A 14,873-nucleotide genomic window follows, 5' to 3' on the forward strand; every position below is an offset into this window, starting at 1 on the left:
CTTTGGTGTGGCTCCCGCGTGTTACAGAGACACCTCGGCGCAGAGGCACCGCTGCCCTGTGGAATGCGATGTCCTGGCTCTGTGTGACACCTGCAGAGGATGCTCCCGGCCCTTCCGCAGCCACACTGTCCCGTTCCGAGGGCGCTCACGGCCCCTTCTCCTGCCAGGGCCACCCGTGTCTTGTGCTCGCCCCCAGACTGGCACTGACCCCCGGCAAGGGCCGTGAAGCCCTCCGGGGCAGCCCGACCGCCGCTCCCCAGTTCCACTCCCCGCCGTGCTGCGGGCGGCCGGACCGCCCCGCCGGCCGAGAGAAGGCTGGCCCGGCCCGGCCCGGCCCCGCCCCGGCGGTGCCCGTCCCCTCGGTTCCCCGGTCCGGCGGGCGGGCGGCGCCTGCGGCGGGCGGAGGGAGTTTCCAGGAAGTGGCCATATTGGATCCATTCAGCCGCAGCCACTCGCGGCGGGCAGCGGCAGCAGCGCTCCCGCCGCCGGAGCCGCGCCAGCCCCGGCCATGGCCGCCACCGACCTGGAGCGCTTCTCGGTGAGCACCGCCCCGCTCTCGTACGCGCCTCTCCTCGGCCGCACAACTTGGGCTTTCTTTGCCGCTCGGATGCGGGGGGATAACGCGGCGGTGGGTGGTGGGTCCGGGGCACCGCGGGGGATGCGCAGCCGCTGCCCCGGCGGCAGCACGGGAGGGAGCGGGGCGATGCCGGTGCCCGCGGCGGGCGCGGGGAAAGTCCTTGCGGGAAGGTCCTGCCCGCGCCGTGGGCCGAGGGAGCAGCGGGTGAAGGGTTCGGGGCCTCGCAGCCGCCTCTGGTGCTGGCACCGGCGCCGCCACGTTGGGGGAGTCCGGCCGGGATGCCCAGGGTGCTCGTAAAGGGTATCCGGGACCCGTGTGTCTGCAGGCACGCATCACCCCGCAAAGACAGGCGGCAGGAAATGGGGCCAGACCTCCCCAAATACCAATTGTTTACATACCGCTGGTATCCAAACACTCTGCAGTAGTAACTTAGCGGTGTGTATACAATACAGGGAGAGACACGCTGATTTAAACACGGGTAAAGCAAACCCTTGAGACTGGCTGCTCTCTGAGCCAATGTATGAGGAATGCTGTACAGCAAATATGGAGCGTGACCCGTGCACTGCCGCCTCTCTGCAGCTCACATGTTGTATAACTGCTATCGGAAGTCAATTTGGCTAAAATCTGTCGGCCCAAAACTATTCTTTGTCTACTGCTTGAATTTTTTGTTGTTGTTGTTGTTGGAAGGGCTGTTCTCGTTAAATAGCTTGGTGTGTCTTGTACGCTCTCAGAGCTAAAAACATTTTTACCTCATTAAATAGCATAGCTCTCCAAAGTCAAAATAGTCTGCTGTGATATTACAATAAATGGGAACAGCAGTGGTGGCTGTCTGAATTATAGGCATGCCCTCTGAGCACAAACAAGTCCCTGCTACTGTTTTCTCTGTAAGCTACTTTTTGCCAAGGATCTCAAACCCTGCTTCATTTCTTTGAATCCTGGCCCAAAAGTTTCCAATTCAGGAATGACTTTTCAAGATTGTAACTTACTTAAAACCTGCAAAAAGGAGGATTGAACTGGGGCTCTTATTTAAGAAAGCTAATGTTTCTAGGCTCTGGGAGGAGTAGATTAAGGTAATTACAGTGGCAGAGATTGAAAACACCAAGGCTCTCTCACTGCAATTCTTTCTGCATTTGTATAATATAAAAATACTTTTAACATTAATTTAGTGTGCCTGCTGTTGCCTGTGCAGGTTTTGATAGGTGTTACAGGAACCTAAATTATTGCCTAGTTCTGGAGAAAATTAAATTAACTTGGTTTTTTTTGTGTGTGTGTACTTACATCAATACTCTGTCACTTTGATTTAAAAAAAAGAAAGGGGAAAAAAGTCCTTCTGAAGATGTTTGGCTCTTATTTGGGCACCAAAGGGAAATGGCTGGGCTCCAGCATGGCTTGAGTTTCCACCTCCATTAGGAAGAAATCTGATTGCTTTGTGCAGTGAGCAGGGATGGGTTTATAGGGATTTACAGGTGTAGTAGATCTGACAGTCTCAGTTTGCCTTTTGCTTGGAACCATGGATCTGGTGGAGGTGGGTAGGAGAGCACCATCTCATTTCCATTTGGTGTGGGGCAGATGTTTGTGCCAGCTGCTGTTTCCCTTACCCCTAGCTTGCATCTCAGCCGTTGCTCCTCCAGCAGCATCATGGAAACCTCATGATTCAGGTATTCTGAGATGTTCTTTCTTCAGGGCTTACAGGTTTCTTGTTGCCATTTTAGATTACCATACCTCAGCTTCCTGAGCATGAAGTCCATGTGGGAGTAGCTTGTCACTGCCAAGCAAAGGTGATGATAAATCCACTTATTTTTACCAGCTGTTTGTATTTGCTGTAGGAAGTAATGCTGAAAAAGCCTCTGAAGTAGGGGAGATAGACAATGGGTCGTGACTGGTGAAGCTATTTATAGGTGTCCAGCTGACAATGATATTCTGGAATGTAGTGACCCTTAGGTTTGGATAATGTGTTTTGAAAACTCCCCAGATGCACGCTTCCCTTGTACAGTCCTCCAGATTGCCTCTGTCTCCAGCACAATAAAGTTCCTTTCAAGTGCTGCTGTTGGAAATGACCAACAAAAACAAATGAAAGGAAGCTCACCCATGGAAAGCTGCCTCTGATACAGCAGGATCACACCAGTGGTGCTCAACACCACCTTTGTTTTTGTGTTGTGAGAGAGATTTGCTTCAAGCCCTGGAGACTGAAGTTTTGTGCTCATCTGCTCTGGTAGCCACAGCTGTGTTCAGGGCTTGGGCTGCAGGCATCACTTCTGGGGCTGCTCACCATCAGGGTGGAAGGAGAGCTGATAAAGTTTGGTTAATTTATGAAATACTTTTATTTTGTCATTAAAGCTCATAGTTTCTCCATTGCCTGGGCTGGGCAGTGCTGAGTTAGCACATGTGACTGCACTGGAGCAGACACTAGCAGTATTAGCAAGGATGTTGGGATGTTGAGTGGGAAACAGCCCAACCGCCTCGTGCAAGTGGAAGCCAGAAGGTGCTTGAAATGCAGAAGCTCTGAAGAAGCTTGGAAAAGCTGGAAGGAGAAAAAGTGACAGAGAAGTGACTGGAGATGCAGTGGAAAATAAATGGGATGAGATGTGAGACTGAGACTGTAAGACTTCTGCTTTCCCAAATCTTGTTTTCTCTCTTTTTAAATAAAACACACTGACCTCACAAAATGCTGCTGGTTAACTATCTGCACTAACCCACAGCCTGACATGGTGGTGCAAAGGCAGTGGGCTCCAAACTGAGCAGTTCTGTGAGAAGAAGCAGGTGTCCTCAGTGTTAGGGTTGGGCTCAGATAGGAGTTTAATGTGAAAAACTAACTTTGTTTGATTGCTGTGTGTGGACACTGTGACTGCCTGCATGGACAGGGATGTGTGAACATTGATGCTCAGGGGCAGAGAGCACTGGACATATGTACCTGGCAGTGTGTGAGCTGTGGCTGGGGACAGCTGTCCAAATGCAATCCTGAGATTTCCCTTCATGAAAGTGATTGACAGCTAGGCTGGTACTGGCAGCTTTATGATAAATTAATGTCCCTTAGAAGATCTTGCAGAAAAAACACCACTTCATACAGAGGAAAGCTGAAGAGCAATTTCTTTGCTGTAAATGGATGATGGGATTTGCTTTCTCGCAGAGAGTTGCTGAGCTTGGGGAGGATCTGGCAAGTTTGTCAGCTGTGAGTGCTACCTGTTTACACACCACTGCCTTCTTGTCACCTGCTCCCAGCTCTGTGGGAGGAGAGGAACCTTTGGATGGTGCCTGTTCCTGCCACAACTGCCATTGTGATAGACTTCATGTGCTGCTGCTGCTTTCTGTAAGCTCGGGGTTCACTTAATGACTGCACAGCCTAAACCCACTCTTCTCTGTAGGGGCCAGCAGGATGCCTTAGTCCATGAAAGATGGGCTTGAGGAGTGAGCTGAGAACAGCTCTGTGAAGTCTTACCGCTGCAGGTCCTAAGCGCAGGCTTACATTTTCTTCTAAATAAACTCCCAAGGAAAACCTTTCCATGGCTCAATTCCAGTGGAAAACGGGGTTGATTTGAATTCAGACATTCCCTCTGCTCTCTTTTTCGCCCAGGCAGTTGGCACCATTTGGAAGTTCCAGTATTAAATCTCTTTGTCTGTTTCTGCTATTCAGTTATTTTACCTTTTGCCTGGAAAAACTCAAGTGGTCCCCCATGCAGTGTGGAGCACAAGTGACAGATTTTTCTCCAAGCTGGTAGCAGGCACCAGAAAGCCAGCCCAGCAGGAGCAGCCCTTTTCCCCCCTGCGCTGGCCAGCTCTTCTGCCTGTAGCGTATGCTTTTTTGGGAAGGAACGATGCAGAAAATGGCCTTCCACTGGAGGGGACAAATTGGTGGTTGCATCTCCAAGCCTGCGATCCCTCCCCTGGAATTTTGCCTGTCCTCATGCAGGAAGCCAGCTCTGACTGCCTCAACCACAGAATCAATTAACTCAACCGCAGCCCATGGCAGTTAAACACTTACTGTCAATGTATGCGCTGGGTACAAATGTTGCCCAGAATAAGATGGTTTTTGGGCTTTTTTTTTCTCTTCCCCGCTGTGGTGCTGTCACTGCTGGTGAATCCGGGGTGTCTCTTCCTCCTGCAGCTGAGATGCAACATGTTGTTCTGCGTGGGAGCTCCAGAGCTCGAACCGCTCATAACTGCAGTGAGTGCTGAGGCAGTGGGTGGAAGGACGTGAGCTGGCAGAGGCTGAGGCCGCGTGTGCCCTCAGCACCGGCAAAACAAATGAGAGCCTGAAGAATAATTCCCTTTCAGGAGGCCGGCACGGTGTCAGGGCTTGTCGTCTGTGCTGTGGTGGCAGCTGTCAGCCAGTCCCCAGAGTTGCTGGAAGGCCAGAAGCTCCCTAAATATTATCTTCTGTGGCAGAATACCAGTGCTGTCTCCAGCTGCAGGGAGAGGCAGAGCCCTGTCTCTGAGTGCCCCCGCTGTCCCCAGTCCTGTCATCTCAAGGCACCACTGTGCAAGCCAAGGGCCCCATCACTGGGCTGTTTTTCTGTCTGCAGGAGCAACAGTCACGCTCATCTCCTTTCCTTCTCGAGCTCCTTTGGCTCGGAGCTTGGGAGGGGAGAAACTGGCATGATGCTGAATTGGCTTTTCCTGGGTTGTGCAATTAAGAGGAGGAATTTGGGAGGTGATGGGACTGAGGGAGACGTGCAGGGCGTGGGCATGCTGCATGCTTCATCCCACCTGTGTAGGGTAAAGGCACGTTTATGAGATTAGTTTTGATTATTCAGAATGTTTTCAACATACTTCAGGCTGTGATGGGAGAAGCTGCCCTGTTTGTGCAGCCTTTGGAAATAACACTGTCCTGTCCTGTATTGTTTTGTTGAGGTAGGCCTTGTGTTTATGCAGAATCTGCTTGTTTCTCCTCTTCCCCACATCTGCATAGCTGCAGCAAGCTCTGGGTTTATATCTGAAGCATTGCATTTGTATTCACGTATTGTAAAAGTGTCAGACAGCTAAGAGAGCCCACCTCTTCTCCTAGAGTAGCCCAAGTGAAAAAAAAATCCTGAAAGTGCTCTTTGTCCTCAGTCCCAGCCACGTGCTTTCCTTCCAGAGCCTCTTCTCTGGCATAAGCAGCCATGCTCATCCAGCTGGTGACATTGGGATGCAGAAGATAAACCCAGACAGGGAATCAGCATCCTCCAAATGGGGTGATGGGAGACTTTCAGAGAGGAGTGGTGTCAGTCAGAACCACAGGATTCTTGGACACAGCCCTAATCGCCGCTCTCGGCTTGTGGCTGACCAGGTCAGGGCTGTGAAGGCACCACTTGTAGAAGTTTAGATTCCTTTGTGAAACCGAAAAGTGTCTGTCTCCCACAGGCATGAAATTCCGGGGATGTCAGACAGCTCGAGCAAGGTTCCCATCGAGCGCCCTGTCTCGGGGCTCTTGCCCTCTGTGGCTGCACCGCCTCAAACCCAGACTGTCCCAGGGAGCTGTGGAGCCAGAGAGCCTGGGCTGGGTTTCCATCCGAGGGTTGGGGTTCTCCCATCACCATTGCATGCGATGCTGTGATGAGTCTGCATTCCGTGTGCAAGGAAACATGTGGGGAATGCATCAAGTCCCCCACAGGCAGCCGGTGCTTCAGCTGGCTCTGGCTGTAACAGAGGCAGGCTCAGCCCTCAGCTCCTGCTCTGGGCTGTACAGGCATGCCTTCAGCTGTGGCTGCCGTGCAGCGTGTTCCCAGAGCTGGTGGTGATGCTGGAAAATGGAACCTTCCCGTGTCTGCCAGGCTCTCCCTGCCGTCCTCAGGCGTGTTGCTGGGAGAGGAGACCATCCCCGCTGTGTGGCACAGTGTGTGCATTCCTGGGGTGCCCGGGCTGTGGGGGCAGCTGGGGGCAGGAGGGCATTGCCAGGTCTCTGCTCCAGACCCTGCTTACAGCAGCCTTCCCTCCTGAGCCGCACTGATCCTGGCTTTCAGCTGTGCACAGGAAAAGGCTGCCTGAGGAAGGTGGCAGCTGGCCTCCCAGCAACGTTCCCCTTCCCTTTTTCTGCAGCAAAGGTGCTTCCAAATATAGATTTATTCTGTATTTTCATACAGAACAAATAGTCCTTTCAGCTTATCTTTTTGCTAAAAGTATTTTTCAAATAGAGGTTTTGTTTTCCTTTTTTCCACTGCCTTGATTCTTCAGATTAAAGGCATTCTGTGCTAATACATTCAGAGGCTTTCTGGAGGCATGTGTTAGCAATAAGCTGACTGCTATATATCCTATTATTATGATGACTCTGGTGTAGCCCTCAGAGGAGCTGAGTTGCTGTGGTATATTGTGGGATATTCTCTTTCTAGTGTCTTCCAGGCATTATTACAAGATACGGTCAGTAGCTGGAAGATCTGGTGGTGGAGTTGCTGTGGGATGGTTGCATAAGGCAAACTGGGAAACAGCATACAGTGGTGACCAAAAGCTCTTGGGTTCCCATTATATCTCTGTTCCGTGCTCTAAAAATATACTGGAAAATAGTATTTATTGTAATTAGGCAATAAATTCTGGAAATGTATGTGGGAATTAGTCATGTTTATTTTAAGTGGTAACTAAAGCAAATAATCTTGGTGACTGCTATCGAGGGTGGCTTGTTTGGAGTGATGGGGATCCAGATCCTTTTTCCCTTCTTCCACACTTCTTTTGAACTGCTCCAAACCTTTTTCATTCCAGTCCTTAAGGGTAGGCACTCAGTTTATCTCCTGGCGTTGTCCCACAGCCACTTGTGTTTGCCAAGTGTCTCCTCTTCCTCGTGGAAGGATGCTGGGAAACCAAAGAGATTCCTCAGCTTAGAGCAGCTGAGTAAACTGGGAATGCATCATCGCTGCCTTGGGTGAACTTGGAGAAAGTCTGTACTAGATAAGGTGCTAAGATTAGACTCTTGACAGGGTTAATTGGGAGGTCCATTAAATGAAAAGCCTCAGCAGCTTCTGAATCAATAATTTTAAAAAGAAACTAACTAGGGCAGTGTTCATTGGCGTTGTTTGTATTTCAGGATCTTTTTTTTTTTCAGTCTGTTTAAAAAGTTTCATTTGTGTTTTGGACTTTCCTTGGTTTTGAATAGCTTATGGGGGATGGAATTCTCAGGCTGCCGAGAAGCTGAACTTTCTCATCCTTTAAGGTCATTTTGGAGGAAATGTCTTTCATTTTTGGTTCCATAGCTTGCTTTATTTTTAACCAACTTTCCTTATTCTCAAAGGCAGCCTTCATGTTTGCAAAACACTCTATGCATAATGCCTGGTAAATCCTGCTTTGCTCTATTGTATACTCTCATCCAGGACTTGTGATAGAGGCAAAATGCCCATTTAATCCTCTCTTGATTAAGGAAAACCTCACAATTAATTAATTAGGCTTTATAAATGTTATAGGGAAATCACTAAATAACAGGTTAAGAAAAGAAGCATGTGGGAATTTTGTTTGTGGTGAAAAAAAGAGAGGAATTTAAGCCAGAAACAGTCAGTTTGTTTGCAGAAAATTAAAACTGATGTTGCATTCACAGGTTGTGAATGGATCAACTTGGATGTGTGTGGTATAAGAAGATGAGGAGCTTTACTCTCCCTTGAGACTTGGCTTTGAGCATCAGCAAAAACTGATGTTTTAAGCCTGTGCCATTTGATTCTGTAGATGCGTGTAGGATTTTTGTGTTCTGTGGTTGGTGGTGTTTTTCTGAAGGAGGAAGAGCTGCTGGGGCTGAAGTGAAGCCGAAGGCAGTGCCCTGAGCTCAGCCGCGTGCTCAGGGTGGAAGGAGCGGGCAGGCTGCGGGTCCCTGCTGCGGGCTGCCTGCCGGGTACAGCAGAGGTGTGTGTGCCGCAGGAATCCACAGCGGCCTGGCACCAGCCGGGGGTACAGGAAGCCAGTTAAGGAGTTTGCCTAAGGAGTTCTTCCCTTCAAAGGAGCTTGGCTTGCTCCCTGAAATCCCTGTCCACCTACTTAAGGGAGGAGGCTGCAGTGTGTGTTCAGCGCTGCAGAGCCTTTGCTGCCCCGAGACTGCCCTGGGGCACGTGGGACATTGTGCAACCTTGGCACTGGCCCAGTGATATTTTGAAATATTTGTTCCATAGGTGCTGAGCATTGCACTTCACAACGCACTCACTGGTCACTTGCTGGTCTTAAAGTTTGTGAATAGCTCTTAAAAATGGGTCCAGAAGTTAAAGGCAAGAGCCTCAGCTCTTGACCCTTCTTGCTTCTGTAATATAAAGTGGCTCTGATTTTTACTTGGCATGTCTTGGTGGTGACTCCATATGTGGTTTCTTCAGTGATGTTTTTGCCTGCCTGCAGTGCAGCTGGGAGCCAGGAGGGATATGAATAAAGGCTTGAGTGTCTGGGAAAATTCTTGGCATTCTTAGAAGAGCGGTTTAACGGGGAGGGGGGCTGGGAATAGTGTTGGTTTAGTGTGAGGTTTTTTGGGGGGACTCCAGTGTAGGCTGGAAGCTTATTGTGAGCATGCAGCAACTGGAGATGGCTGGCTGGCACAGCGTCCCACGCACAGAGAGCTGGCTTAGATGTGGCTGTGCTGCTGTGTGTTGGAAAACAGATGGAAGGGAAGGCACTGCCCTGCCATTGCTGGAGGGAAGAGCAGTGCTAGGCATCACCAAGTTACCTTTTACAGCTCTTTAGGGTTGCTACAGCTGCGAAAAATGACAGTTGCGCTCCCTGCACAGGTATAGAAGGCTCAGGGTCTCGGGTGCATCCTGGTTGACTGACCATGTACCACCACCAGAGCAGGCAGGAGGCAGCAGAGAAGATGAAGCTCTTCATCTTCTATTGTTGGTATTGTAAGACAAGTGGTAAATCAGCAGAAACCCCACATCTGTGGGCTTGTTTTTTCTTCCTTTCTTTGTTCCCCAGCCTGTTATTAAGTGTTCCACAATGGGGATCTGAAATTCTAAGCCCATGCTTGAGATTAACTGAAAACCTTCAGAACTGGCTGTGTGCTTGCACTTTGCAAATCTCCTTGAGATTAGGTGCCATTTAGATGTGACAATCCACTGGCCAGCCCCAGCTGAGTGTGCTTCATTTTGTCTCCAGCGCCAAAGGCACCCACAAGGTCACTCCTACTCCACCTCTGTTGAGTCCCCTGTTAAGACTTACTATGCTCAGAATCCTCTCACTGTCAAATCTGGTCTCATTACCTCTCTTGGACCATCTCCTTCTGCTTAATAGGCTGGAAAGTGCAATCTCATTCACTGGTGCTCTTGTATATCTAATAGTCATTAGCCTGTGAGTACAAGACAGGTAATGTTTTCATGTGTGTTAGTGAGTGTTTTGAATGTTGCTCACACCACAGAGGTGTTTTTCTTATGTGGGGTGTGGTGGTGCTGTTAACTGCCCCTCAGGTCTGAGCTAAGCAAAAGAGGTATTTTCTTCACGGAAACATGAGTCCGTACTCACTGCTGTCGCTTTGCAAATGTTAAGTGGCATTTATTGAACCAGCATTCAGAGATGGAGAGATTCTCCAGAGAGAGGTAATTTGTCAAATTTTTCTGCATTGATCCAGAAGCTGGGCCAAGCCCCAGGGAGTGCCTGCTTGGACAAAGAAGCTGAATTTGGCTTCTGACACTGTTTGCCCAATGGTCTCTAGGCAAGTACTCAACTGCTCCATGACTCAGTGTACTTGTGAAATGATGATAACTGCAAGTGCCTTTGTAAGGAATCTTGCAGTGGTGGGCATTTGGGGGTGGTTGTGGGGTTGGGTGAGGGACCTGCATGTGCTGGACTCTGAAGCAGCCCCTCTCTGTTTCATGGTTTTTGGAGCTGCTGCCCAAAGTGCCCAGCCTGAGAGGGGCCAGGCAGTGCCTGCAGCTGGCACGGCAGCTGCTGTGGTGCCAGCACACATGAGCCTGTACCTGGGACCAGCTTGCCCTGCTTGGGTTGGACAAACAGCCAGCTATCACTCAGTCCTTTCTCTGCTCAGTTGCAAAATAAGACTCCCTGCATCAGGATGGAATGATTTCCTGATCCCATGTCTTTCCATGCAGGAGACAAGGGAATAGCGTCCTACAAACGCCACTGGTGCATGTATTAATCTTTGTGTTGCACACACTGTTGTGGATTGTGGATGGGGCATCAAGAGGGTGAAGTCATTGTTTTGTGCCCAGCAGCAGTGCCCAGCTGTGCCGGGTGCCAGCCCCTCGGAGCTCTGCAGCACACTGTGGCTGTGCAGGGTTTGGGAGCCCTCCCTGCTCTTCCTCCTGCTGCTCTCTGACTCACTCTGCTTGGGAACCTGCAATCTGCTAGCTCTGGTTTTTCCTTCTGTTTTGATTTGACTATAAATCGGAGGGGAGAGGATCTGTGTCCACGTGTTCCCTGCAGGGCAAAGCAATGCTCCCCTGGGAATAGCCAGTGCCACAGACCTGCTGCAAGGCATGGGTGTGACCCAGGCTGCAAAGCACTGGAGGATTTGTCGTGGTGTAAGGTCAAGGTGACATCCAGGATTGAGGAATTTAGAAACAAAAGGCTGCCTCAGTAGAGGGAATTGAAGTGCTGTTGAAAAGCGCCATGCAGATGCCATGTTGTTGCCTCTTTGTGTTTTCTAACTGTGTATGTAAAATGTAAATGGGAAAACTCTGGGAAGAGAAGGACCTGAAATACAGCTGCCTAGTGAACTCTTGGAAGACATAAGCCCCTGTGTGGGGCTGGCATGTGGAGAGCTGCAGCCTGGCCACAGATCCCGGGCTGGTGATACAGAGGTACTGGAGGCAGCGTTTGGGAGCAGCAGACACCTTTGGCTTGAAGGTCACTGCTCAAGTGTAAGCTCTATTCATGTAGCAGAAAGGAGAGAAAACTCAATTTCCTTCCTTCTCTCCCTGTAGGTCTTTGCTGTTTGGCCTTGGAAAATGTCAGCTGTTCATCTTTTCACTTATGTTTTGTTGTGCTGTAGAAATGGGAAGGGGCAGCTCAGATACAGAAAAGTTCTGTGTCGTCCCTCAGGGTAAACATCCAGGAGTCATCACTGTTTATCAGCTAAACCATGTGGTGGTTTGTTTTCCCTCTTAATTTTATTCAACCAGTTGCTTGTACGCTGATGAAGCAGGGCTCAGAGTTTACATTACAAGTCCCATCATGCCAGGTTCACCATTAAAAAAAAAATTATCACCATTTATGATTGTGGCATTCAATTACGCTTTTGTTTACCCATATGCTTTCACCTGCATCATTCAGGAAAAAAAGCCCGAGGGTTGTCTCAAGCAGGAAACACAAGCATATGTCACTAAGGAGAATTTTGTGGTGGGACTAATTGGAAAATGATATTTCTAGAGATACTTATTTTTTAACCAACTGATATCAGAATGATCTTCTCTATACAAGGTGCACTCTGTTTATAGTGCTCCTGGTGAAAGCAAAGGAAGCAGGGGCAGCACATGTCAAAGCAGTCAGCTGCTCTGCTCTGCACCAGGAGCCCCAGCTAGGAACACTGCAGCTGAGGGGCAGCTGAACATGGAACTGGTCCTACTGCTGACATTCCCCTGGGTTGTGCAGGCAGTGGTAAAACCACTTTTCCTGGAACAAGCTGCTGAAAAAATGTAATGACGCAGAGTAACTGATGCTAATTTGGAGGTGAAGCATGAAGAGAAACTGTGATCAGATTTTTATTTTTTGAAGAATCATAGGCTCACAGTTTGAAGCTGTAGCCTGTGCACTTCTCACAGGTTTCTTTTATCACTGTCTATGAAGAAGAGCCAAATTAGTATGCGATGCTGTGTTGATCCTCTTATGGGGATCTGGATTTGGTCTCTCTGATTGTGTTTCTCTGCTGCCTTTTCTTGTTTGACTTGCAGTAAAGGGCCAAATAACACATCATCTGCAGTGGCTGTGGTGTGTGGCCAGCTGCCCGCAGCAGTACTGCTCCTCTGCCTGCCAGCCCTGCCGTCCTGCCGCAGGGCACGGCCTTGGCGACCCTGCTGGGGAGGGGCTCGCGAGCTGCTGTGGGTTTGAAGAGCACTTTTTGGTTCCCTGGGCAGCTCTGTGCTGGTGTGGCCACAGGAATGGGCTGGTGTGCCATTGTGCATCCCAAATGCATGCTCAGCCTCCAGCAGGGTGTGTCCAGGAGCCAGGGTGCCTGATGCATTGCAGTGCATTTCAAGCACTGTGGTTGGAGGTTTCACTTCAGTTCTTGTGCTGCTCAGCTAAATGTGTCCATCTGTGCTACCAAGGACATGTCTGTCTTTCTGCTGCATGCTAAGAAAAGAGTTCTGTGGTGTTGCTGTCGAATCAGAGGTAAAGATACATAAGATACCTGATACATCCCTCTGGGATGGCTGTTGTTCCTGTGGCCATGCCCCTAGATGCCATTTCTGTCCCTGTTGCCTGGACAGAACATTTGTGAAAATGTAAGGTCTTGGGACTTGGAAATACATAAGTTCTGCTCTGACCTTATGATGAATCTTTCATTTCCCACAAAATTCCAGATTCAAAATATGATTTATCCCCTTGGCTCTCTGCTTCAAGTCAGCTCAAGGCACAGAAATGTTTGAAGAGCATGTTCAAAGACTGCAAGTAAAACCCTGGCAGCTGCTCTATCATAGGATGTTATTAATGAGTCAAGAAGGGATGTTCAGGGCTGCAGTTGCTATTTCAGGTGAGAGTTGCCACCTGGAGCCATTGCAGACTCTTAATTGTCATGTTGTGTAATGATGAAATGGGCTTCAGGAAAGGTTGGCTGCCTTGTGGTTGTTTGCAGCCCCAGGATGCGGTCCTGCCAGGTAAGAGGCAGCAGAGTTGTCTCTACAGGCTGTGAGATGGAGGGACCTCGTTCACACTGAGTGCTGTGGAGGGTAGGAGTGTTGCAGGTAGGAGTGTGCAGGGACCAGTGCAACTGGAAAGGGCAGGGCTGTGTTCCTGCCTGGCTCTTGCCATGACTGATCCCAGCTGGCTCTGCTGTATGACCTGCCCAGCTCCTATCCTGCAAGGCTGTCTCATTGCTGGTAAAAGTATGGAGAAAGCTCTACTGAAATCCTTAGCTTTTGTTTAAAACAAACTAAAGCACAAACAAAACCCCCCTACTTTGCTGCATTAGTGCTGCCCTCACTTATTGCAGCATTTGTGTTCTGGATTGATTATTTATGCTGAGTGTGGCAGGCTGGCTGCTTCTGCTGGAAGGGGTTCTATTTGGAGTGTGACCTTGTCTTCCCTAGCAGGTGAACTTTCAGGCTGTCCTTGGGCCACCCTGGCATGTGGGAGCTGGCCAAAAGGGCTGGTCATTTGGGGCTGCTCATCAGGGTATCCAGCACAGGTCCACACACCAAACTCCACAAGTTATATTCACAAGGCTGTCAGGTTTCCAAGCTCAATGGATTGGAGGCAAAGAATAAAACTGTGAAAACTTTTTCCCCCCTTTCTTTATTTTCTTAGTCTTCCTACTTCCCAACAGCTGTTGCCATTGTTTATCCTAACACAGCAAAATCCCTTTGGAGCTGAATGACAGCTGAACACACTGCAAGCACAGAAAATGGTTTTCTGCTTTGGTATCAGCAGTGCCTTGAACTCGAACCAGGTTATTTCTGCTGCTTACAGAAATAAAGGAAACTGCATTTCAAAGTCACTGGCAAAATTATTCCACTGAAGTTTGGCTCATTGATTTAACAGCTTTGAGAGATGGCGAGCACTTCTGAGTAGGTGTATTCCTGTCCTGTAGTGAACAGCGACTGAGTGCCAAAAAAAAAAGAGAAGAAGCCCTGTGTGGATGCATTTGGGTATCCTGCAGCCAAGGCATGACTGAGTTCTCAATGCAGCTTTGCCTGGCTGGAGCCTATTTAAATGCAGCCTTGCTGAGCTGGAGCCTATTTTAAAATCTCGAGCATTGGTGCTGCCTGTTGCCTGGAAACCTCCTCCCAGCTTCAGGCACTTTCAGCCTAATCATAGCCATCGGCAGCCTTTATTTATTTCCCATCCAAAATGTCATTCCAGGCTTCTGGTTTGTGTTTTTGTTTGCTTGTTTTTGTTTATTATGTAAAATGAAAAGACACAAAGTGTAACCGTCAAACCCAGTGGCTTTCTGTGGGAACAGCTTGCCCGGCTGTCACCGCATTGCAGTGCTGGGAACTGGCATTTTAAGCTCTGTGAAGTGGTGGCTCAGAGGGACACGGGGAGGATGAGAAGCGGGGGCTGAGAGATTGGGCTGAGAGCCTGAGAAAGCCCCCCGAGCTCAACTGGTGCCTGCAGTGGCTTCCTGTGCCTTGTGGCAGCCTCTGGGCAGAACCAGACCTCTTGTGACATCTCTGGGCAGAACCAGACCTGGTCAGCTCTGAGTCTCTGCCCAGCACACACGTGTCCGTGTCCCGAGCTCCCCTTCCCAGTGCGC

General features: G+C 49.5%; 1 protein-coding gene across 2 annotated transcripts in view; it reads left to right on the top strand.

Moving 5' to 3' along the window:
* The first annotated feature begins 433 nt into the window (after positions 1-433).
* The window catches only part of SEPTIN8 (septin 8), a 34,812-nt gene continuing 20,372 nt past the window's right edge, over positions 434-14,873 (top strand). For both annotated transcript variants that reach the window (XM_053956402.1, XM_053956403.1), the window contains exon 1: positions 434-538. In XM_053956402.1, the coding sequence (XP_053812377.1) occupies positions 509-538 (30 nt within the window). In that variant the 5' untranslated portion in view covers positions 434-508. The remainder of the gene's footprint in view (positions 539-14,873) is intronic.

The sequence above is a fragment of the Vidua chalybeata genome, chromosome 15 (assembly GCF_026979565.1).
Source record: "Vidua chalybeata isolate OUT-0048 chromosome 15, bVidCha1 merged haplotype, whole genome shotgun sequence".
NCBI classification, from domain to species: Eukaryota; Metazoa; Chordata; class Aves; order Passeriformes; family Viduidae; genus Vidua; species Vidua chalybeata.